The sequence below is a fragment of the Echeneis naucrates genome, chromosome 6 (assembly GCF_900963305.1).
Source record: "Echeneis naucrates chromosome 6, fEcheNa1.1, whole genome shotgun sequence".
NCBI lineage: Eukaryota > Metazoa > Chordata > Actinopteri > Carangiformes > Echeneidae > Echeneis > Echeneis naucrates.
Genome location: NC_042516.1, coordinates 16,856,420 through 16,883,506, shown reverse-complemented (window position 1 = coordinate 16,883,506; position 27,087 = coordinate 16,856,420). Strand labels below are relative to the sequence as shown.

General features: G+C 41.8%; 1 protein-coding gene across 3 annotated transcripts in view; it reads right to left on the bottom strand.

Annotated features, from left to right (window-relative positions):
• Positions 1–27,087, bottom strand: part of LOC115044779 (nectin-2) — a 69,561-nt gene that overhangs the window by 7,144 nt on the left and 35,330 nt on the right. The window contains exon 7 of one of the 3 annotated variants that reach the window (XM_029504025.1): positions 21,223–24,225. The exons of the other annotated variants lie outside the window; for them this stretch is intronic. Within the exon in view, the coding sequence (XP_029359885.1) occupies positions 23,636–24,225 (590 nt within the window). The 3' untranslated portion in view covers positions 21,223–23,635. Of the gene's footprint in view, positions 1–21,222; positions 24,226–27,087 lie in introns of those variants that run through there. 3 annotated transcript variants of the gene reach the window in all.

Below are 27,087 nucleotides of genomic sequence, written 5' to 3'. Positions count from 1 at the left end.
GTGAATTTACATGGCATGCTTTCTTCTCTTCCCTCTTTTTTACCCAATAATCTTCAAAGCCACTCTCTAGTATGCTTTTCAGTAATGTTTATTAATTATATAAGTCCACGGTTTTTGATCACATCACCAACATTAATGTCTTTGAGGGAGAAAACATTTTTCTGATGTAGAATTCCCTTTTAATGTCAGCAAGATTTTCTTTGTTGCTTTTAAGATGCGAGTCGAAACTCAAGTTTCAGCAAATGTTCGCTGTTAATGCAAACTTTGAATGCTACGAGAGAAATTGGTTTCAGCTGAAATCTGAGCCTTCTGAACTAAGCCGAGACAGAGGCTATGGTACCGCCCAGCATAGAAAAACACAAGGCTACCACAGACACAGCAGAGTGCCTGGAGATGAGATTAGGACTGAATGAATTGATGGCCTCTGAGAGAGATTAAGATAAAGAACAGTACATGTAATCTCATTGCTCACTAAGAGAAAAGAGAAATTCTAGCCTTTAGATTCTGAGGTTAACTTGGTATAACACACACCCCATCTATCTATTGGTGTATTTGTTCATGTTGAATTGTTGGTACACCTGGTTATACAGTAACTCAATCAACAGCAGACGTCACGGATCAGAGTTTGGCAAAGGGACGACAGGAAGAGCGAGTGAGTGAAAGGAGCCAGAAAATCTGAAAAAGCAAACGGAATAAAGCTTGTAGCCACATTGACTGGGAACATATATGTGCTGCAGACCTGAATGTACACACAGACACACACAAATGCCCACACCTACGCACACTCACTTAAATTATTCACAATCAACGCAAGTGCCACAGTGCTGAGTACTGCAGCTACCTCTGACATTAATTGTATGGCAGTTGAAGACCCACTACACTCGCTACCACAATCACTGTCGCTATGACTGCCATTTAATATTTGCTGCACTGATGGTGGCATTACAATTCATTTCAGCAGAAAACAAATCAGGTCCAAATTGATTGTGCTCTTTTGGACAGCACAACAAGCACAACAGCTCTAACAGGACAGACCCCAATGTGACTGAAGGAAACTCTGAATGAAGTGTTTGTGTACGTGATGCTGTTTTGGTAGAGGCAGGTCAGTGATGCTGGTCATTTCTAATCTACTGTGATTGCCGAGCTCAGCCTCGTTCATTTCAACTGTCTGAGGATTAAATTCATGTCACTGACACTGCAACTTGGCGTGCACAAAGACTGAAATTGAGGTATAATTTCTTGACTCGTTTGAAAAGTCCCCAGCAAGGTTTGAAAATGATTCTTATGGTGATAACTGCAGACCTCTGTTTAATTTTTAAAAGTCATTGCTGACTGTACAGGGTGCATTGTACTTTTAACAAGTTTCAAGGTAGAGGGAAATTATGCAGTATCACAAATTCTCTATTTAAATAGAGAGTTGGGTTTATTGAAATAAATGGGCTATGGGAATTTGGGGCATGGGGGCCATTTTATGGACATCATTAATAATTCAGCTGGATGTGCATTTTTGTGATTTCAACTCATCTTTGCGTTGTATTGTTACTATGGAAATATCATGAAATGATCATTTCCATAACAATTAAATAAAAATAATTAAACGTTGTAGGATCGTCATATGGTTGTTCTATTTAAATGCCAGGAGGATATCGCCCCAGGTTATTACTTAGAAAAGCAGCTGGATTCCTTCCCCATTGTGTTTCCAGAGATGAAATATACACTGATGAAGGGTAAATGTCAGCTTGTGTGATGTCGAGTCTGTCGACGGATGAATCAATTTAGAAAATAATTGAAGCTGCAATAAAATGAAGAAAAGGAAATGAGCTAACGAAGTGGTTCTTATGTTCAAGCCACTGTTAGCTATATTAGCTACCTTACTAAGCCTGATACATGACGTTGGCTAGCTCTTTACATCACACACTTACTTCTTAAATAGTCTACACTCTGACAATTAATCGAATCAAATCATTTTATACAACGCCAAATCATAACGGAGTGACATTATGGCACTTTTCCTGTAGAGCAGCACCAAACACTTTTCAGAATTGTTTAAGGAAACCCATCAAATCAAAATGATCTGACCAAGCAACTAAAATTATTGTGTAGAAGAGTAAAGCCATAATCGATACTCCACATCTTTATATCATTTTCACTGTGTTATTGTTGTTCCAATTGTTTGGACTTGTTTTTCTGTGTTTATTTACTGTATGCGCAGACATCATGGAGCCCCAGCAGCCTTGGTCACTATATACTTGGTATTATATCATAAAATGTTTTTTTACAATAGAGGATTTCTTCATCCTCTCAAACTTTCCAAATCCACTGACATCTCCTGTGAAGATTCCTGCCAGATTATGGGGTTCAACCTAAAGCTAAATACACATGTTGATGCACTAATCATCTGTTACAGCTAGATATTGATACAAAAGAAAATGAGTCTACAGAAAGTGTCAGGAAAACCGGATGTGTTAAACTGCTTCAGCGCATTTAAAACTCCAGGAAAATAGTAATGTTTTTTCTCTGAATTAGGACATAATTCAGTTTAAGGAAAGTACAAACTGTCAGTCTAACTGGAGCTCATTTGACACCAACTAGGTTTCCAGTGGGGAAGCAATACATAAGGGTCAGTTTTTGTCTCTGTGTGCAGAAATGTTCCTTCAGATGTACAGACAAAAAGGTAAAAACTTGTGGTGTATGCTGTACAACCCTCTACAGCTGAACTGTAGAAACAAAGCATTCGAACCCTTTAAAGTCTGTTCCTCTACCCTGATCTGATTTTTTTGGTGTGTACAGCAAATATGCTCGTATATATAAGAGGGTATGTAAGTGTGTGTGTGTGTGCATTTTGACATTTCAAAAAGGCTTGCATGGTGGTAGATTGAAAACTCGGTGTGTGTGTATGTGTGTGTGTGTGTGTGTGTGTGTGTGTGTGTGTGTGTGTGTGTGTGTGTGAGAGAGAGAGAGAGAGACAGCCCTCCTCCTCCCCTCTCTGGGGAGACAGTATGTTCCCTGCCACAGTGCATCAAAGCACACTCAGTTGCCTTGGGAGAACACACTCACCCTCTCCATCTCCATGTTTCCTTCCTCTCTCGCTCCCTCTCTCCCCATGCCTCCATCATCCTCCATCTTGCTCTTTCTCCTTTTCTCTCTCTCTCTCTCCCTCTCTGACAAGGTCGCTGTTCGCCTCTTCCTGTCTCCCTGTCAATATTTACAGTCCACTTTACACTGGCACTGAGGTCGTTGGCTGTGGCCAGCAGAGAAAGCAGAGTTGCATTAGCCAAATGTAGCAGTCCACTCAGGACATGAATAATCTGTTGTTGTACAAGCACTCTTTTTTGCTTCTTTCTCTCTCCAGCTCTCTCACATAGGCAAACACACATATACTCACTCACAGACACACACAGACACACAGAAGGGTGGGAGTTAACAGGTAGAGCCGCAAAAAGCAAGCACACTTAACAGAAGAGGTAGAAGTACTCAAAAAGCACAGGTCAGCTTGTCATCACATGGACGTTTTCAACCAATTTTAGAACTTTCAAAAATCTAACAGATTAAACTAATTACAATACATTACACCACTTTCAGAGTGTTGATATCAAACAAGATGCATGTACTGTATATATATATATATGTAACAGTTCCATATTGAAATATATCAGTATGCAGGTATGCATGGATAAGTTTTATTTTATTACATTTTATTTTATTTTATTATTTATTACATTTCATTACAGCAGTTTATTACATAAAAAAAAATCTAAATTTGTTATCACAATTGACTAGATTGTGATAACAATTGACCAGAAATAAATACATAAGAGCGTTCATATAAAATCATCATAATTACTATGCTCCTCCACGGAAAGTTAAGTCATAATATAAAAATTTCACACCAGCCTGCAATATTAAGGATTCAAAATTTACAGGAATACTTAAGACACTTTCAAAAGTATGCTTATTTGCTTTCATGCTGAGAGTTAGAAGAAAAGATCAATATTGGTGTCATGTTTGCATTTGCATAGATTAGCATAAAGACTGGAAGCAGTGGTAAACAGCTATTACTGGCTCTGTCTGAATAATAAAACTAAACTCGACTGCAGCTCTACAACTCACTTATTAACATGTTGAGTCTCATTTGTTTAATCTGTGCAAAACAGACATGACATGAAATAGCTATAGGACATAGCTTGCCATTAAATCCCAAAAAGCCATTTTTTATAAGTTTAAAGACTAAGTCAAACAAAATTTTACACGTTAATTATTGAGCTGCAGATGAATATTTGCTTCTCTATGCTAATCACATTTTGGCTCTATCGCTCCAGACTATTTCATCTTGTCTCTGCAAGAAAGTGAATAAGCTTTATCCCTGCAAGAGTGGAAGTGAGAAATTCTTCCAAATAGCAGCAGGTGGCCTACATTTGTCAGACAGAAAATGTGTTTGTATATACCTAAAAGGTTGTTATGGCAATATCTGAGATCACATTTACAGACTACAGAAGTAACTAGCAGCTGTGATGGAAAGCGACTTTAGGTGGTAATACAGTATTCTACACTAAATGTCACATCCTTTTGCCTTGCTTTTTTCAGCTCTCATCCGCTCACCTCCAACACCTCTCTATTCCACTCCACTGGTGTCACTGCGGCCTTGAGGCCAGGCAGTCGGGAGCAGCTGGTATGTTTACCTGACCTCCTAACCAGTGCTAACCTCTGGCTAGAAGGGACTTTCACCTCATTACCCACCACTCAGCCACACATACAACCTCAAACTCTGCTATCCTCTTGGATTTCTCCCCCTCAGCCAGGATGCTGCACTGTAATAGCCTCCTTGCACTGCAATCTTTTCAGCTGCCTGCTGTGCAAAAATGTTAGACATAATGAGAAGAGGGGTGGGGGGGTGGGGTAACAACTAGGACTTGGCCACTGCTCCCCCACCCATCTTTCCCTCCCACCATTTCTAAAAAGAGGAGAGTCAGTTTGCACATTTCTCTCAACTCTCACTGACTCACATGAGAGCACTCTTCATGTCGCCCTCCTACCAAGTTTCTCACACAGACTGTCAGAAAGGAAGCAACACACAGAGATGGTGACAAGGAGAGAAGACATTGTAAAACATATAGGAAAGAACATAGGAAACTGAGTGAACGGAAGCTTCAGGCTGGCGGGCGGAGGAGAGGAAGACGTGGAAAATATGTTGAAGAGTTGCAGGAGGGAAATGAACCCAAGAAAGGGGAAAGTATGAGTGGCACATGAAAAGTTTAGACATCCCATTCTATCTGCTAGATAAGATTAAAACTGATGATCCTAGTGCAGAATTAAGTGTTGGTTTTTTCCCCCTGTGATAATGATTTCCTTTCAACTGTTCTTTATTGTGGTTGTATCTGCTGTATTGTTGACCGCAAAGCAAGCAGCCTACAAGAGCCTCGAACAGGGTCCTAAGAGTGCCATTGCTGTAATAGGCCCCATTTCTCCTTCAAACTGCCTCTCATCAACTGCTGATTGATGACACGCAGAGCTATAATGGCCCTGCATGTTCTCCACATTCATTCACTTCCCTCTTCATCCAGTACTGCTGGAGAGAAACCACAACAATGTGAGCGGTCAAGGCAACCATAGACTGCATTGTTGCTGAACTGAAATTCAAACGCTCATAAAGAAAGATGTTTTTTTTTTTTATTGTCTAGTTATACATTACCTCTGGGAGCAGGTGGTCAGAGATAATAAGATTCAGAAGTTGTGAAAAAGTGAAGAGGAAAGCAAACAAAGTAAAGTTTATCTGCAGGTTTTTCTGCAAACGCTATACTGTACTTGTCAGAATTCTCAAAGGTCATCACTGTGTCTTGTTTCCCAGCTCTGTCAACAAATCACAATCTCACCAACAAGCATCTTTAAAGTGCAAAATACAAATACACAAATGTGAGCGCACACACATGTGAAGGTCTCACACAAACCTGAAAAGGGCAAGCGCACACAAACTCCCACCTTTGCTCATGCACGTGGAGATGGGAATTTTTTTTTTTTTTTTTTTAATTTACAGCCAAGCTTTAATCCTCAGGTCATGGATGAAAGACATTTGACTGTGACACATACATCAAACCGCATTACGCCGAGATGCCACAGTTAAAAAGCCTCGCTGCATCAGTAATGAATAAATCTACACTCTTGTCCTTTGCTATGCACTGAGAGCACTGAAGACAATGTCAGTGATTCCATTGTTCCAAACCAAAAGCCTTTGCAGGTGCGGGTTTGTAACTAATCTGAATATTCAGGTGTCGCTGAATTCTTGAATAAACACTCACATACACATTCTGTTTTGCCTCAGATGCCTCTGCCTGCCCCTTAGTGCAGGGGTGTGTGATGTGTGTTTGTGTGCGTTTCACAGCAGCAGTATTTATACCCAGCGATACAGAGTGTGCGGGGTAATCAATAATGTTTCATTGAAGGACACTTAGGAGCAGATTGGAGTCTAAATCCAAGGCAGCATGAAAGACAACATGACAGAAACACTTGCTGCTCAACCTGAAGGGGCTCAGTGTGACATCTAACCGAATTGTTGTTGGGAAAACACACACACACACACACACACACACACACACACGGCTGTGAGCCTAGAAGTGTGTCCTAAAGTTAAAAACATTAAAAACATTTACACACTGCTACATCAAAGCCGGCAAACCATTGAGCTATTGACCGATGAGCCTACAAACGTACTCACACAGCATCCATTTCACACATAACAGATGTGAAAAGCGTCCTTGTCACAGCTAAGCAGAATGCGGTATAATAACAGTGTGGACATGTATGTATGCATGCATGCATGCACTGGGAATGGCTATGTGTACACAAGTCATTATTAGAGGTTTAGTGTGTGCTCACCAGTCAGTCAAGCTCCAGTCAGAGGAGTCAGCTTAAGGGCTCATAGCAGCTCCCTGAGGAGACACTAAATACCATCAGCCGTTTAAATCCATCCATGACCATTTTAAATATGCAGCACACACTCACTCCATTTTTAATAAGGGCTCTGAGCAAGACAGAGGGAGAGAAAAGAGAGGAGAGACAGAGAGAAAGAGAGGGAGAAATAGGGGTTCCAGACTGAGAAGCAGAGGAGAGGAGGGAGGAATATGGGAGAGCAGAGTCTGTTGCAATGATTTCTTGGCAGTTTGGCACAGACCCTGATTCGCCTGGAAAAGCCACAGATGTGTCAGAGTCAGTTAGGCACGCAAGAAGAGAGGGAGCATGCATGTCCACACACAACAATGTGTATATACAACAATGAGTATATACAGTGTATGTATAAATATATAAATAACACACAGAGAAATGCTCATAAATAGGAGGTAAGACGCATCACGCATACATTCAAAGAGTCTTTAAGTGTGTTTGGATTGCAAATATCTCCACAAAGGGAGCAAGTGAAAGTCGGGGATGATGCAAGGGGTTTTCGTGCCTTTCTGAGAAAATCCCAGAATTTCACTCTGAAGGCTGAGCTAAAAATAGACACCATTATACACACCTAGATGGGCAGTAAATTTCTCCTTAATCCCTGACTTAACTTACCTCAAAAACCTGTCTGCTCTACTCAGCTTTCAAAGAACACCTGACTGTGTGGGTGTATACACAGCCCAGCGGAACAGCAGCGAAAAGACGGATGTGCGTTTTGATCGGAGGGCAAATGAGACATTAGGATCAAAGACGGGGACTGGGGAGAATCAAATGATCTTAGCTCTGACTCCATGAGCATCCTCCAGACAGACTCCCTGATCAGCCAGGCATTTGCGGCCTATATCCACAAGGAAAAAATGAAAGGAATATTGATGAAAAAGCCTGAGGCCGAATTGTATCTAGGTTTAATTTAGAAATTGACACCGGCTAATGTCAAGTTTAAGGGTCACCTGTGCTGATGCAACGAAATTTTTAGATGCTCTAATTAAACTTTAGTAATTGATATTTTGAATTATTTATTTTGCTGGTTTCCATTGTAGGCTATTTTTGTATAAACTAATCAGTGCTCTTTATTAGTTAACAGTTTATATTAGGGCTGCATCTAACAGTTAATATGTTGGGGTCTTTAGTCCATAAATGTTAAAAAAAAAAAAAAAAAAAAGTAAAAGAAATTTTACATTTCATTTCATCCTGAAGCCTTAAAATTTGTGAGCAGCCAAAAACCAGAGTAAAGCCACAGCAAACATTCACAACTGAGAAACAAAGAACAGGATAAATTGTCCTTGTTTGACTGACTTAATTAACTGATTACTAAAATAGTTCATGATTAATTTAAATTTTCTGCTGATCAACTAATTACTCAAATTGTTTAAGCTCTAGTTAAAGAAATAGATGGAATTATAATTGTAGCTGTTATTTATTCACGCTTATAAACTTGATGCTTGATCAGTTTGCTGAACTAATAAAGGAAACTACAGGTGGAAGCACCATCTGCATGCCAAACAACTTAACACCACTTCAGCAAAGCCTATATGCTAACAATGTTCACTCAGGAGGAATGCCGTCACACTCATTACGATGAAAAAGTGGCTTGGTAGCTCAATTTCCTGCTTCAGACAAACACAAATACACTGATACACACACCTGTGCACCCACCCAGTCCCTGTTGCTCCAGGTGACACGTGTGTCACAGCAGCCTGGCAGGAACCTGGTGATCCCACCCGACAGCCTCAATGACCGGTGAGTCAGCTAGCTGGCTGATTCACTGGCTGAGAGGGTAAAGGCTCCCTCACCGTCACACGACTGCGTCGCTCTAATATAGGTCTGTTCTCAAAAGAAGGATGAATGTGTTGCTCTCATTTTACACAGCAGGGGGTATAGAGACACAGGCACACACCCTCTGTGTTGCCGGTGAAACCGGTCCAGGGACCTCCGTTCAGTTGGCTGTCATTGAAGGCACAATAGGACACAGTCACACTTTCTTTGACGCGGCACTGTGGAATGTTAATCACAGCAGAAGCCCATTATCTTCACATCCTCTTGTTCCCTCCCTCCATTCGTCTTCCTTTTCTTTCTTCAACCTGACAAACTCACTGCTTGTTACCAGAAAGTACCATTGTTTCATAGAGCACACATGTAGAAGACAGACACGAGGCAGAGCAGATAACAGAGGCAGCAACGAGGGGAGGCCTGCCTGGCTGCTGACGTAAATTGGGGATCATAAAAAGGTGCTGTTGCAGAATTAATCCATGAAGAATGGATAAAGTACAACTGAGATGTGTGGACATTTGTGAGAGTGGTGGGTTGTTCTGGAATCCATAATGAAACATGCAACACAACTTTTAAATGTGTTCACATAAAGCTTGATGATCTAGCTTCCTGAGGATGTGTGTGTTTATTTGTGAGTCTATGGCTATAGTATATTTTATACAACGGCTATCTGTGTGTGCGTTCGTCTGTATGAATGAGGATGGTGTGTGTCCATGCCTCAGCTGTGACATACTGCTCGCCCCTCTGCTGTAGCGCCTAAAGGACGTGCCACATACATCATGAATATTATGCATAAGGCTTAATGTCAACAGTGATGCATAATTTTTGTAGTAAAATGGTAAATGTCACCAAACACCAGGCTCTGTTTCGACTGACAGCGACAAGTGGATCACTGGAGGACGTGCTGGCAGCCAGCAGTCGCCACACTAGCCGTCACACCAGAACGAAAAGGCCACAAGGATGCAGTACACAGTTGTGGCAGGAGTGGCAGAGTAGGCGACAAGAGAGATTGGGGGACAAGGAGGGTAATGAAAGCAGAGTTGAAGGAGGATTGCTTTTGCATTTCCTTGCACCCTGGACAGATGAATTTGCAAAAGAGGCAAACAAGAGAAACAAAATCAACCTTCCTAAAGTAGCTTGAAGGCTGAAAATATGTGTTATTTATACACACAGACACACACACACTAAACCAATGCAAACTGTGCAAACATATTTCCCAACGGGGACAATAAAGTATTGGGTTGTATATAATTCTACAAAAAAATAAAGTTCTTTAACAAGCTTTGGCTGCACTAACTGAGTTATTAAAAGCTTGGCATCAGTGTGGTTGTTTTATTTTATTTGGTCAAATTCTGTCACGTTCAACTCAGATTTCTACTGCTATTAGTATTAACGTGATGTTTATCTGGATTTTCTTCCTGCAGTGGATTAGGAGACTAGATCATTTCATATATTTATTTGTTTTTTGGGGGAAGTCCTCATACCTACAGCTGCTGTTTGTAGCTCTTTGGCAGGTTTTGTTAAGTTAGCAGGAGGAGGGTGACCTTTCAACTTTTTTGGTGGACAGCTTTTACACCAGGCTGACATCCAGTCACCATCTCCAGGTGTGGTCTCTGTCAAGCCAGTGCCTTTCTATAGGTTCAGTTAGGTATAAGGATATTTCTTCAATGGAAAGTGGTTAGTGGTTAGTTACACACTGATGCATCTCAAAACATGGAGAATATAAACCATGAGAAACATGGCAGGATGCTTTCTCGTCGTTGGGGTGAACTGACCCTTTAATACTAAAGTCATTCATTGTCCTCTTCTTTACACTTACTACACCCTGAGGGAAATGAAAAAGAAATGAAAAACACACAGACACACGCATAGGGAATGTGAGGACAGAATGAATAGCAGATAGAGGGAACGAATAAGTACCCAGTGATGCAGATATACAGCTTAAATTCCTCCTCCAAGGCAGGAGCCCACCAGCTGAGCTCCCAAAATGAAAAAATGCACTATTAATATGTATGTGGAGAACTGGCATCAAGCATTTTCAACCACTCATGCACAATATGATCTGAAAAGGGCTGATCGTCCATATGTATACAGGCAAACACTCCAACACACCAATAACAAGAAGCATCAGTCACATAAATAAGTTTGATACTGAATCTTAAAAGTGCTAAGTTTGTGTTTCTGACCTTTGAGGTTGAAGGGGTGAGTAATGAGAAACAGGCCGACTCAGCCAGGCCTGCGTGAGAGGCTACTGAATGAAGGACAGAGAGAGGAATGGGCAAAAGAAGGAGATGGAGAGGGAGAGAAAGTAAGAAAGAAGAAATATGAAGGCACAGTCATCTCATTTCTCCTCCCTCCAGCTCCCCCAGCTGTTGTTCGCTCTCCCTCTCTTGATCCCTTTCCATTGTCACTCATCCCTCCAATCCCCCCTGGACACTTGTGCGGCCCTCCCCTCTACACTGCCCTGCCTTCTCTTATTCGCTCACTTTCTCCTTCTCCGTCCCTTTCTTTCCATCTCTTTCCATCCACACAAATGACTCAGTGAAACAGGTCAAGTGTTACAAAATTCCCCCTGCAGCTCAACCTGCCTAATACAAGGCCTGGCTCATTGCACCAAGACAAGTAATACTAAGAGGGGGACTCAAACAAATACACAGAGCAAATACCAACACACAATGCGTAGGAACTGCTAAAATGCCAGATACATTTGCATATTCACAAGCAAACCAGCTCACACATATAATCCAATTTGTTGCAAAAAGAAAAAAAAAAAAAGAAAAAAAAAAAGAAAATAGAAACAGCTGAATGAAGTGAACCCATTTGATTGACAGAAAATATCCTAATCATTTGTCTTCAGGATCTTTTAAAATGCATAAAAGTTCTTTGTCATATTAGGCTGATTATCTTTCAGCTTCAACCCGGCACTAAGAAAAAATGCTTTTTTAAAAAATCCATATCAGGACATTGCCCTTGGCTCCTGGAAATTGTAATGGGAATTTTTTTACAGTTTCCACAAAAAATAATCTGCAGATTAATCTAAAAAGATAAGGATCATTGGTTGCACTTGCACATATTGATATTACTATAAATACTACATTGTAAAAACTGGGAAGAAGCCATATTTAAACACACTCTGCTGCAGTGTCTTTCTACCTCTCCCACCTCTACACACTAATGAATAGCAATTGGGAGACAGAAAACCCTGAAGCAACAGAGTAAAAGTGGTATTAAGAGGAGGACAGCAGAGTAAAGGGCCTTAAAATAGGATAAATGACTAGGAAAAACTAAAGTGCACTCACTTGCCCTTCAACACACCATGGCAAACCAGGTGCAAGATATTACAGTATGCAAGTATGTTTTCTCTGCAGGGAGAGTGGGAGAATTGTGATGTAAAAATATAACAGCCCCATACATCAGCTCGGTGGGGCCCTATGGAGGATGATAGACTTGGGAGCAGTGCCTGGACAGGGAGCGTTATACACAGATAAATAACTGGGAACTGGGAGCCTAATGGTGATGTCCGGAGAGAGCATGTCAAGCACTGCATTATAACGCAGAGAGAAAGAGAGCAGAAATAGAGGGATTGGACTAAAGCACACACTAGTTTGAAAAGAGTTTTTTCTGAATCCCCCAGGAATGGTGGTTGTTTGGGAGGGTAATGACTTAGGAAAACTGAAATGTACTGGAACATAAATTAATCAAAATCTGAGCCCTGCATTCATGCACCCAGTGAGTGCTCTGTATTGTCTTTTTCTTTTTCCAGATTACACTCTATGGTAAATGCGCAACGACAGTTCCAGCTATTACACGCAGTGCAGAGAGCATAATGCTCCATCAATGTTTCTGCTCGCTGCTCCTGTTGAGAGCAGGGGTGGTCAGGGAGGGAGGAACCAGTCATTACTGTCAAGGTGGAAAGCATCACATCGACCTCTGTGAGGGCGATAATCAACTCGTGTTTATAAAAACTTCACCAAGCACCCCTGCATCGCCAAAAGCAAGATTTGAATAGCATTTAATTTCCTCCTCTAAGATAAGGCCTTTTGTCCATTCAAGACATGACTGCCTTCAGCTGACAGTTTAACAGACAGGAGATCATGCAGCGTTTCTGTGCTTCGCATGGCAATGTTGAGCTATTTTATAAACCCAACTCTCTCCCCCTTTCACACATTATACACTGAAGTGCACTTAAGCAGTGTGGTGAATTGGGGCTGTTACCCATGATGCCTTGGCTGCAGGGGGTGAGTGACAGGCAACATAGCTGAAATCACTGAGGACCTCGGAGGAGAGGCGGGGTTAACAGGGGGCCATAGACATACAGGAGACCCTTAGCAGGTGTACTGTGGTTCACGGACCTCCACATGAGAAACACACAAACACACACCTGCATTAGCGGAAAGGGCAGTGTCTTATATCCGCTGCTTCAGGGAATTTAAGATGGGAGCTGTTTCATGTGATGCATAATGATTTTTGTCACCAGTAGCAATATTTATTAGGGTAAAATCAATCAACAAATGTAATTACTCTTATAAAATTATACCTCTGGGTTCAATAGCAAGAGACTGGAGATGTTCTGGATATAAGGAAAGAGGGGATAGAATGATTAGACACACACAGACCTACATGACAGCACACCCTGCTTTTTAACAGAATTACAATGCGCTTACATTTAGTCGACAACAGACGATAAGATGAGCGACAGAGAGGAGGATGGGGCAAGAGAAGTGATTACAGGGAAAGAGATGACTAGATAAGATAGACAGATGAATGGGGAGTGTGGATGTAAAGAAGGAGCTGACACGTGCATACGAACAGCTGAAGACAGACGCACACAAACACACACACACTTTTATGAAGTTCATATAGTTCTCTTTGCACTATGGCTGTTATTTGGCCAGTGCAAATAGCATCACTCAGGAGGCTCACAGTCCAGTCCACTCCATCACTTCACTGCACTGTAGGCACCAGCAGTGTGAGCATTTCTTTCTTGTGAATTATTGCACTGCAAAGAAGAGAAATGTCTTTCTTTTTCAGTGTAATATAGACACTATCGCTATCAAGGTTTTCCATTATAAGTGGGATTTTGTGGTGAGTATCAAAAAAGTTCTGTCTGCTGGATAAATGCCAAACATCAGCCTGATTAAATTATAGTCTACTTCTCTTTCTCACACAGTGATGGTTTTAGTGTCAATGTCAGATAATACTCTCCCCGGTATGATAATATATACACAATGGTAACAACCACACATTTTACTGTAATGATAATTGCACAGGTCATGATGCAATTCACTCTGAATGCACTTTAGAAACATAGCACAAATATTCCTGCAAACAGGAAACATTTCTGCTTAACTCCCACGCACAAAAAAAAACAAAAAAACATAACAAAATAAAATTGTGAGACAGGCAAACATCTGCATGACACTCACATGCAGTAAAACACAAACACGATCATCCACCGTTTGCTGCAGACTTGGCAGGCCTCAGAACTCCATCTCAGTCCCCAAGACCAAATATTTGCAGACTTATTTTGTTTTATCTTCATATTCATCTCCCATTCTTTATGTTTATATCTCAGTGCATGTACACGTGCATGTGCCAGTGTGTGCATGTTCTTTATAAGAGCTGCCTGTTGAGACGGTGAATTAAACAGCAAGTGCATTTGATCTGCAAAGCACTCCAGGGCAAATACACACAAAATGAGAGACACACACACACTTGCATAGACATCAAAATCATTTCCGTCACAGAATCTATTCTTAGGAGCAGCAACAAAGCAATCTTTCCCTGATATAAATCTCTTTTATTCATACCCACACAGTCACGTGCACGCACACACACACGTGCACTCTTGGCTCAAAGCTACACTCCCTGGTGGTCATACTGCATTCACATAATGTTCTTCGTTTTTTATTGCTACATCACGATTTGTTCCAGGTAACACACACATGCGAGCACACCTACTGCATCTTCCAGCTGATGGCGGTTGGTGTATGTGAAGGTGGGACGGACACACACACACACACACACACACACACACACACACACACACCCTGAGCTATGAAGAGCTAAATCAACACAGCTGCAACAACTCAGTCCTCGTCATCCTCCTCCCTTCAGTCAGCCGTCTCCACTTCATCTTTAATCAGGCTTCTCCTCCCTCTCTGTGTTCTGCTTTTTTCTGTTTTACTCTCTTCGTCCACCCTGACTTCTCCTTTCCTACTTTCTTCTCTCTCTCCCCTATATTCAATCTTGCATGAGTCACTGTTAAATTGATATACTTGCTGGCTCTCTGCAGCTGCCGCCAATACACATGCCCTCAGATCTCACTGCTGTGCCTCCTCTTCACCCCCCCCACACCATTGTGCCCTCTTTGTCCCCCCTCCATATTACAGCCCTCAACCTTGTCCCCCTCTCCCAGCCCTTTTCTGCCCTCCCAGTCTTTGGCCGAGCACGTGCTAGCCCAGGGGAGATGTGCCTTATCCACCCAACAATGTATTGCAACCACCCTGTTTACCTCTAGCCCTGTCAGCACGGGACAGGAAGAGTACATGGCCTGGTGCCTCCAAGGGAAACAGGAGCATTTACCTCCCCGTCTGTCCTCTGTACGTATGCGGCCATGTGTGCATGTCTTTGTGTGTAGCAGACACACAAACTGTATGACCAGAAGCCAGAAGATCGGATGTTGGCGTTTACCGCAAGAGGAAGAGGAATGATATGATTTCCAATTTCCTGTGATTATTTACAGCTGTAACTTCCTCCGGACTCTGATTTCACCTTGCTCAACATAATAGCCAACAGTCTGCAGGAGGAAATATAAGTACTTACTACTTTAGTTGCTTATTACTTTGGCATGACAGTTAGTACTTGGAACATTTTTGTCGGAATTTACTGGCAGCTCTCCAATATTACATGCTATGCGTATGTCAGATGGGCTACATCTAAGTGTTCTCTGTTGTCTGGGAGCAGCTGGTGGTGATTGTTGCTTAAGAAGAGCTTCAGCGGGTGTTGTTTTTGTAATACAAGAGATTATGATCCACCCTCTCAGCAGTTCCTGATATTCAGGGCAGATTGACAGCTACAGTGGGTTGTTCTTGGAAAGTAATGAAACAAACTCAGGCCAAAAAATAAACAAATATAAACTCTGCTGACTTTTGTAGAGTAGAAAACATGATGGGAATTTGGTCAAATGCTTAACTTCCAAGTAAACATCTTCACGCCTAATGTAAACATCTTAATGCTAATGTAGGTTGTGTGCAAAAGCAATACTCCCAAAAAAGTTCCTTAAAAAGGTGTAAAGGTCTAAATTTTTCTATTTTAGTAATAAATCAGTGCGTATTTACAGAGTAAACAGTGAATGAGTTGTTTCTGTCTAAAGCCACTCCTTAATAGTATTCACCCAAAACAAACTCCACAAAAGTAACTTACCTATGACAAAATAGCAGATTAGAACAGATAGCAACAAACCCAGTCTTTCCCAAAAAAAACAGACACCAAACGCACTTTAACCTGTTCCACTGAGAAGTACCTTAACCCTATTAAGCATCAACAAAGCAGTCCGAAAACAAATTGATCTCTTACATACTGACTGTTTATTCACAAACTGGCTCAGACAGTGTGAAATTAAGGCCTCCGCATGAGAGATTTAAAAAAATATATATATTGATTCAAACCTTATTTCAATAAAACGGGGAGTGTGAAAGTGAGCAGTATCAACAGTGAAAATACTAACTGTGTTGGGAATACAACACAGTCAGAGAATATTATGGTCACATTTGATTGACATTTGGTTTGAGCAAAGTGTCAAATACATTCCTGAACCTCCATCTGTAGATGCCCAGTTGTGGTGAACCCCTGCACTTTTAATTTATTGCCATCATCAAGTCAAAGTTTTCATGTGCCCAACATGTTTATTTATAGCCATATAACAGCATTCTGAAACACACGATTATTAAATTTTCATTTTCTGAAAATGAAACATATTCTTGGAATGAGGTCAGATGGTCTGACGGGACCAGTGAAGAACATTTCACTGTTTCAGTGACCATAAAATCTCTCTAATTAACTTGTCTACATTCTTGGGTTGAACATCCTAAAGCTACAAGACTGTGAGCTACATTAAGAGTTATTAGTCAAATCCCATCTGCTGGACAACAGACCTAAAACAAAGAGAGACAATAATTGGCAGTTTTTAAAAAAGGAGCAAGTTAAAAGATAGTAAGCGATACACAGCTGGATATTTGTTGAATCACCACAGGCAAGACAGAGGAAAGCCAGTTGCATTAAAGCCAATAAAAATATGCAGGGGCCTACTTTCATAATTGGGGTCAGAGGCAGACACTTGCTTTAATCCGTGTGAACACCCAGGTCACTACATCCATCACTCAGACATCCATGCAACAGGCCTGGCCATTCATCACTCACTCTAGGATTTATTAGTCAGGACTGGAGCCGGAGGGTGAGAGGTTAAATGAGGAGCATTGTGTTAGTGGTTATCAGAATGGAGAGCCCGAAGTGGGTTTGTGTGCTAAATCACAAACACACGCACAAAGTTATCAGATAAACAGCTGTAGCTGCCAAAGCTGGAAGTTCAAATATGCAGCTATGCACACGCAAGCATGTATCAAACAGTACAAAGACACACAACACATTGTTGCTGCTTGCCCTCACAAATAAACTGATAAAACTGCTCCACGTTCACACTTTACAAACATTCTGTGGAAATCAGATCTGGGCAACCCAGCATAGCTCACATCTGGGACCTAAACACTATATGACCAAAGAACACACTCACACACACACTCCCTCTCTATTATGCACGCCTTCGCACACACACATGCACACTCAACTTGGAATGAACAGGGCCACAACCAGCTAGCCGGATTGCCCAGGGGTACTGCACCATGTCTCATCAATGTAAGTTAATGCTGAACACAGTGGTAGTGCTTGGCATAGCTGCTGTCACTTTGGCTTCAGATCCAGGTTATTTGCTTGGAGCTAAAATAGGCCAGGTTCTGCTTTATGGGGTCAACACTTTCACATGAGGTGCGTACCTTTTCCTCTGACAAATGCAGATAAAAAATGCAAGTGTTGCACATGCTTTTGTTCTGATCTCTGGCTTAAAAGGCTTTCTGCTTTGCTGGACTCTTACATTTAGCTAGAAAACCAAAAGGACTGTGTGTGTGTCTGTGTGTGTGTGTGTGTGTGTGTGTGTAAGTGCTCTCCATCTCACCAGCCTCAAATCCAAAGCAATTAGAGAGGCCAGATGGTGGGCTGGACTCAAAGTAAATAGCTGTGCATTGACAGAGGAAGCTTGCAACAAAGATGAACTGTGACAAGTCAGCAGGATGGCACACAGACACATGATCGCATCATCGAGGACACACTGCCATAAACTGCCTGTCACCAGTGTGGGTGCATTAACGGAAGAAGTTGATTGTATTGTTTGGTGGAGACACAGAGGGGCTTTTTTGTATGCAAACCAAATGAAGCAGGTGCATGTGAATGCATGGCCAAACTCATACGGTGACATGCCAGCACGTTCATACATAAATCTGTATACACTTGCAAGCAGGCACGCGCACACAGACAGACAAACGCACAAACATGGCCTTCTGTTAAAATTATACCAAGCCGGTTTGGTTTCGTCAGAGTTCAAACAATGCAGCCTTTGAGAGGTGCTCCATTCACCGAGTTTCAGCTTGGACTGCACATTCCCCTACTGAAAACACAAACTGTCTCCCTGCAGGAAAACCACTGAAGCTACAGCGCCGCATTCGTCAGCTGTCCTCTTTCTCAGTGTGTACAACATTGACAACCTGAGAATTCTTTGGATCCCAGTAGCATAACAATTATATTCATGCATTTACAAATAAGAGTGTGCACGTGTGCTTCATAATCAGCATTCTCAGGTATAAGGACTGAAAAATATGCCCTAAAACAGCTACACTGGTCTTCACATACCAAAGCAGCAGGTTGACTTCTGCCAACCAGAACAACTATACAAAACAGGGACTGAGAGGAGGCGGAGCCACAGCACAAAACAACTAATCCACAAAATGGCTTCTTCTATTCCTGTGCTCAATTTATAAGACTGTTATCACATTCCTGTTGACACATGCACAGATTTATCAAACCTGAAATGAGACAAACAGCCACCCCAGGAAATGAGAGTGAAGGCTGGTTAGTGTCTGGAGTGAGAATGATGGGTGACAAGGGGGAGAGAAGCCACTTCATATCCCAATCAATTAATCTATAAATCTAATCAGTAAGAATCAATGGCTGGTGCTTCAGTTCAATCCAGCTCCTCAATCATCCAAATCAGTCACCTCAAGTGTTAAAGAGACAGAGGGAAGAAAAGGAGAAACAGATACCACACAATGCAAGACTGAGACATTTCAAAAACCAAGAGATCTTTAATAGCAACGAAAAAAAAAACAAAAAAAACAAACAAAAAAAAAGATATATATAAAGACTCGACAAAATTGTGACAATTCTAAATCAGTCTGTCAAGAAGAAAATTATTTAAAAATAAAAAAATACAAAAAAAAAAAAAACCAGAAAAAAAAAAAAAAAAAAAAAAAACTTACACAGAGCAGTTGATAATAAAAAGCACATTTTGGGGTAAGACTTTTGTCGTGTATACAGTTCATTCGTATAGAAGGACCACATTTGCCGATTTTGGCAGCAATCACAGCGCAGCAGTCAAGAATAAAGCACTCAGAAAACATAAATTATAAACCACAGCAAAATAAAAGAAGAGAAGAAACTGTAATAGGAGAAAATAAATCCTTCATGCTTGCTGTCACTGAGAAATACACAACCGTGACACCATAAATTAGTAATTCTTTTTCTCTGCTACATATTTATATATTTATACTATGTACACAGAAAGGGTTTCCTTTTTTTTTCCTTCTATGCAAGTGAGATGGGAGATGTTAAGGCTTTGATCACTCATAAGATGTTTGTAGCTGAAGAAACAGCAACAGAATGTGGCTTTCTGGGAAAAAAAAATAAAAATAAATAAAAGTTGTGTATTTTAACTATCTAACCTTGCTCAACAAAGGCAAGGATCATGTATTTCTCGAAAAGCTTTACATGGGTACTGCGGTGGGTGGCAATGGTGTGTGTGTGTGTGTGTGTGTGTGTGTGTGTGGAGGCGATTGCAGTGGCAGAGGTGGCTGGTGTAAAAAAAAAATAAATAAATACATAAAAAAAAAAAACAACATTTTGGAGATGAGTAGGAAGTTGAGTCTCTAAAAGCATTGAAAGAGATTCTGGGAAGGGGAGTAGGTCAGTGCAGTGGCGCTTTTATGAAAGATACATTTCATGTGTTGATTAAAAAAAAAAAAAAAAAAAAAAAAAACTAGCCAAACAAACAGGTTCCTAAAATTCTTGTTTCTTTCACACTAGGTGAAAAGGTGCGTATGTGAGTTTGTGTGGGTGTGTATCCCTGAATGTGTAGTCATCTCTGCTCAACATGGTGATTAATTTGCATTTGGACTGTTTGGGGGATAGAAAGCAGCAGAGAAAGGGACACACTGCTGTGGTTCTTTCCACTCAAAGAGGACACAGTACATGTCCTGACAGAGCTACTGAAAAACAGACGAGAAAAAGTAGAAGTGTTTGTGTGTGTGTGTCTTCATTTGCTGCCGTGGAAGTGCATTTGTGTGGGCTTATGTCAGGAGATGGCAGAGTTGTCAGGTATGAGGTGTCTTCTGCACAGTTTGGCTGTGGGAGTGAGCATAATGAGAGTGACTGAGGGGTGTTTGTGTGTGGGCGAATGTTTCTCTGCGTGTATATATATATATGAACAGTATATGTGCACACAAAAATGTCTTCAGTTTGCTGGTTTCCTGTGGTGACAAAGGGTGGCTATTGAGGTTAAGGCCCTCATGTCAGTGAGAGATGCCCCAAAGCCCCTGAGCAACACGACAACACAAACTGACAATGATAGGCACATACACAAACGCACTGAGCTGACTCAGACACAACACAGACCATCACTTGTGTGGTTACATCCTCCCTGATTTATCATGAGTATTGTGTGTGTTTTTGCGTTGTGCAGGTCTGTCAAACGGAAGAGGCCAATTGTGCTGAAAAAAAAGTGTGCTTATGTGGAAATGCAGTTTCTGCCAACTTGAATAATAATAATAATAAAAAAAAAAAAAAAAAAGTATATGAGCATGTAGAGCTTTTCCTCAAACTATATTGACTTTAGGCTTTCAGTAAACTAAGCTCAGTTGCTGTTGTTCTGAATGCTGGGACAGCCAAACTGCTGAGATATTCATTAAATTAAGAATTACATTCTCCATGCCCTCTGAAACATATGAACTGTAGGCTTAGTCAAGCCAGGACTTCTGCGTTGCTGCTTCCACAACACTGGCAACACTGATGTGATATTTACATTTTCATAAATATCCACATTTTCACAAGAAAAATAAAAATGCTTACATATATAGTACACAGATACCATACACCAAAATGTACATATAACAGTTTTTTTTTAACTTGTCACAATTTTTCTCTCTCTTTTTTTTTTTTTTTTTTTTTACCCAAATAGAAAGTATTATGTTCATATGTCTGCAGTGGTGACACACACAAGTGCAAAAATAAGTAATGCATGTTTATTTTATTGAGTGGTTGTTGCGAAATCAGCTGTGATCAGTAAATCTGCTGCAACCCAGTTTGACAGGAGTTGCATTTAAGGATACACTAAGGCCATTAGACAATAACTGAACAACATGCTGGCTTACAATACGCCAGACAGCGCTCAAATGCTAAACGCTATGTTTGTCATCTGCCTCCTGTCTTTCTCCGCCTGTCTGTTGGTTAACAACCATTACTAGGGCAAACAAGAACTGTCTATCTGAGGTCTATGTGAGTCTCTTGCAATAAGAGCTCAAGGTTAGGAAAAAGCCACTGTAAGAAATGCGGGCAAGTGCACTCATTCAAGCTCTTGGCAATGGGTCACCCTGCATTTGACCACATGACCTGCAACCGACTGCAACCCAGATCTTCTCTGGGCCTTATGAGCGGTCATTAGTCATCTGGTCATCTGGACCACATTCACCGGATTCCCAGTGGCTCAAAAGGAAGTTGATTGGAAAGTCAAGAGAAGCATGATTAGAGGATCTACAGTAGTGGCTTCTCTGCAAGATTGTCCATCACAGTCATCCAGTAGCTACATAGATACAGTGATGCATCAACACTAAGCCTCAAAAACAGAAGTGTCCAGTAGCCACGGAGCAGTGTTTGTTTGAGTTGGCCTCCGGCGGCTCGTTAGAGGGATAAATTAACAGGCCAATTGGCCCTGGAGCTACTTCATAAAAGGGCCATCTCATTGCTTGCTGCCTCCAGGTCAATATGTCTCCCATGGCTTCGCTGTGGATGCAACATTTATGCTTCACTATCAATTCACTACATTTAACATCCTCCTCTAATGGAAAGAAAAATTACATGGGCTCATTGAAAATCTATCAGACTTACTACACTCCTTTGGAGGCGGGGTCCTGATAGAAAGTATAGGAGGCGGCGGCGGCCTGTGCAGTGGAGTGAACATGACCACTCCAGGTGGATTAGTCAGTCCTGGCATGTCAGAACAGGCTGAGCTGGAATAGAGTAAGTGGGGGTGTGACATCTCAGGAGGAGTAAAATACTCCTCTGCTCTCTTTGGCCCTGACCTCAACCCTGCCCTGGATAAATCATAAACTCCCCATAAACACCAGGAGAGAGAGGGAAGGAGAGCGATGGATGGATGATAGAGGGATAGAGGTGGGAGAATTGGGAGGCAGAGAGGATTGGGGGGTGGGGGGGTGGGGGGGTGTCTGCCACGTCATAAGTGGTGGCAATCTGTTGGTCCCGGCTAAGCGAGCGACTTCACGGCTCATTACCAATCAAGCTCCTCCTGTCAGGAGCGCTCTGAAGAGACGGGGGTGAGGAGTAAGAGTAACGAAGAGACATGCTCCTCTCTAGTCCTCCTGTCTCTGGCATCCCTCTCTCCATCCCTGTCAGATTGACTGCACCTCATTCCCTCATCTCTTGTTTATTGTCTCTTTACCTCCAGGCACAGTACAAAAGTTTGCATGAGAAGATATTGTTAAGAACTTGGTTAACGCTCTGCTTAGTTAAATTCAGTCATGTTTGTATTTGTGCAGTACATAAGGACCTAATGTTCTTTTAAATTTTGTAAATTCGCTTGTCTTCTGTGACAAAGATGGGGATGGTGGAGAGTAGAAAGGAGAATTCACCAACAGACATGAGCAAATACATTTTTCTTGTCTCCAATAACATGATGGTTTCTAACTATACCTTCAGATGTTTTCCTTACAACCAGGCACTATCTACTAACTTCCCATCGGCTGTCACAGCACAATGCATTACCAAGACCAAAGCTTTCCCTCAGGGGGACTGAGAGGAACTGGCAAATATATAAGTTTGACAACCCCCTCCACTTGTATTTGTTTTTGTGAAGATAAGACTGAATATGCAAGAGAAATGTCTCTAATTTAGCCAACTTTGTATAGTGATATAATTACTCTTTTCCCACACTACATGGTTTCTCTCTTTTCGTCTGTCAAGAGTCCTTGTCAAGGTCCCAGTGATAGTGATAGCATGAGCAGAAGTGGTGGGAGACAAGTTGTTTCATTTCTCTTTGATTTTCAGCTCTTGGGGACCAGATAAAAATCAAACCTTTCAAAATATTCCACCACACCTTCTCCTGTTCAGTTCAGTTCATTTTGGGGCTGTACTGTGATTAATAACAGGCTATATTTAGAATCAATTTTCAAAAATAAAAGTGGTATCATCTTCTCTTCTATATCAGACAGGGTTAGGGTGAGACCCTGAAGCCGCAAAATTCTCGGGAGGAATCCGTCTCCATCCCTCCCCTTTCTTCCTCCTCTTCCTCCTCCTCCTCTCTCCTCCTCCTCTTTTATACGTAAACTGCAGTCCGTGAGATGACAGAGCCATCCCGCTGGGACTCCATGTCATCATCCAGGTAATCTCCAATCATATCGTCCTGGTCACTGTGTGGGCGAAGCTGGAGGATGGGGGCACCTCCAGTGAAGTGATCATAGCGCTCCTCTTCCTCCGCCAGCTCATCAAACTTTCTCCTCTCTGCGTCATCTAATTCATTGCTTAGCAGGATGTCTTGGGCAGTAGGTGTAGTAGCAACAACTTCAGGCCGACCCCCCATGGTGAGCGGCTGGTGGTGGTTGTTTTTCTCCCCCAGGCCCTGATGGGCTGAGCTCTCATTGTAAACGTAGATGGGACCGTTGTTGTTACTGCCTCCAACTCCACCACTGCCTGCGCCTCCACCTGTGCCATTCTTGCTGGCCTTCTTACCGCCACCAAATATGCGCGTCTTCATATCATTGCCGCCATTGGCACGGTAACCCTGTTGTTGCCTGCGGCTACGGGTGACAAGCACGGAGATGAGAGCGACGACCAAAAGGAGGGCCAGCAGGGAGCCAATCACAGCTCCTGCAACCACGCCAGCATTGGATGGGTTCACTGAGGGCTCTGTAGGAGGGAGGAGAGGCAGGGAGGGAGAAAAAAGGAAGGAAGAGGAATATGGTTGAGACAGGGAAAAAATAGATCAGTGTGAAACATGGAGAGAGGGCGAGGAAGAAAATTGAGACATAAAAAGGAGACGCAGGAAAAGGAAATGTCAGGAAAAAAATGACAAGAAGGGGAAGAACATAGAAGGTAGGGGTTGGATGATGTCAGTGGTGATGGTCTGAACTGTATTCAGTCAAGTGTGTTAGAGTGCTGAGGTGTCAGTACAGTCAAGCATGTGCATCTGTGTGTGTGTGTGTGTGTGCGTGTGCGTGTGTGCGCTGAGCTTCCTGCTACACTGACATTTCTTTCTCTTTTCTTTCTAGAGCTGCTCCTGTCCCCATTGCCACAGCCACGCCACAACAACGCCCCAGCCACGTTTCTTCCTTGTGTTGTCTTTGAACAGCGAGTCTGTCCAAGGCGCACAACAAATCACAATGTACGGCAGGGTTGATGGAAGCCACATATACATACAAACACACCCACAGACCACTTTCTGAACGCACAAAATATGGCTTGTACAGGGCAGAACAGGTGGAGGCCATGCAGAGGAGGAGGATAATGATGGATGTAGGAAGGGAGGGTGGAAATTCGATGAAGCACAGGAGATGGAGGAGGAGGATGAGGCAGATTGGGTGAGTGACAAAGTGACACATCAGAATGACAACTCCTCCTGGAAGCCATGAGCAAAGAGCAGGGGGACAGATTGGCAGTCCTCTTCACTTCCATAAACCACAGGCTCTGCTCGAGTGCATGTCAGTCCTACATGTGTGACCAGTTTTAATGCAGCACTTCTAAAATTCATTCATTCAAAGATGCCACTTCAAGTTAACTTAAAATTAGACAAATTCACTGGGGGACAAATTCACTACACAGTATTTCTGTTTGCATGTCTGTGTGTAAAAAAACTGCAGGGACAAGTATTGGTGTCTAAATCAGCATGGTGAAGATATCCCTTCTGACTTGTCAGCCATACGGTGCTCCTCTACTCCCTGGACATCTTTCTGCAGTGATATTAGAGCAGTATTTTAAAGCAGTTATTGGAGCCGCTACAGATAAACGCATTTGTAGAAAAAAGGCAACTGACGTTTAAGACTAAGGCTTGGTATTGTTAGAAATTTTTGAATTCATGGTGGCAATAATATACCTACAAAGAGTTGTAGTACCAGTCCACTCACCAAAATAACACCTTCTGTTTATTCCAACTGTGAGGAATATAATAAAATGTTTCAACAAAAGCATTTTCCTTTATTTGCACAATAAGCCTTCACAAACAGTTTGGCTTAGTCTGCAGCCTAATATAGTCTCAAATCAGAAAAAATATGGCTTTAGTAAGAACACCTCTCAAAAATTAAGGCAACGTTGATGGAGGGTCAAACATTCACCTCGATCAACCCAGTTAAAACACTAGTTGTGAGTAAAGACACTGAAACAATATTGTCACATTTGTATACAGACTTTTCAGAGCCACGAGTTCAGGGCTCTAATTGCTTTGCAAGACCTAAACTCCTTCAGAAAAAACCTGCAACCATTTCACCACATTTGGTCACCATTTATAACCCTGTACTAGTGCCACTTGAGTAAAGGGTCAATGCTACCCATGCTGTTTGTGTTCACTGGGATGGACTTGAAATTCCCATCAGAAAATTCAAAAACATTTAGGATGTCTTTTTTCATACATTTTAAGTTTTGTGGCATCATTCCCACTATCAGATTCAAAACATTCAAGTTTAAAGCTGATTACAATGTCATGCATTTGTTTATTCTTATACTGTATGCCCCGTAAACAAAATTAAGTTGTCATTTCAATACCTGAACAAAGAACATCATTGTAGAAACACCATACATGCCATTTCCTTTGTTACTGTAATTTCCATATTTATGGTGTAATGAAAATGACATCTATAAAAAGCCCAACAAGGGACCAATTTTTACCATGATGGATTGCATTGCTTGTCTCAGAACAACAGTGGATTCAATTCAGGTTTAAGGACGAGTAAGGCAATAACGCTAAATAAGCTGTGGTGAGCAAATTCATTTTTAGTTTTCGGTGTCGGTTAAAAGTGTGTGCTAAACAGCTTTTCCTTCCTCTCTTTGCACGCTGTAGAGCATTTACCACTAGACACTGTTGGTAAAATCCCCACCGAATTTTCAACACACTGCATCAGCCCAATTTCACCGTTATTCTCATATTAAAGCCAGCAGAGGCCAGCCCCTCTTGTTAAGGGTACAGAGAGCAGGCAGTATTACTCTTGTAACCCTTATTCTTGTCAAGAGAGAAAAAGGAAGTCCACCACTGACTACAGCTGTGCCACTCGTCTTCATTTATGCCTTTCTTCTCATCCAGTACCTGTTACTCCATCTATAACGCCACTTCACCAACTGTCTGCTGCGCACACTTCTCTCCCCTAAATCCATTTTCCTTGCTGTCTCTCCAATTTCCGTTTTTATTTCTGTCAAAAGTTACTTCACTCTGCTCTCCTCCTCTGCGCTTCACTTTCAATATATGCCTGGGGAAAAAAAATAGTTAATTTCATGTGGGTATATTTTCCCTTCCTTTCTTTCAGTTTCTTCCACCAGCCTCCCCAAACAAAGCTGTCTATCTTCCCTTCTGTTCTCCTGAGCAGTGCTAAACATCCTTGTTCACATACATGAGAGTGAGAGCTAGCCCTCTGTGTCCACTTGTAACTGAACACGAGAAATGCATTATCACCTTGGGCTCTATGGAGCATTGTGATCTGGCAGCAAAGTCTATGCAAACTTGGGGCTGGATTGTTGCGACACATTGCTGTCTCATCAGAGGGTATTATGCTAAAATTTGCCTAA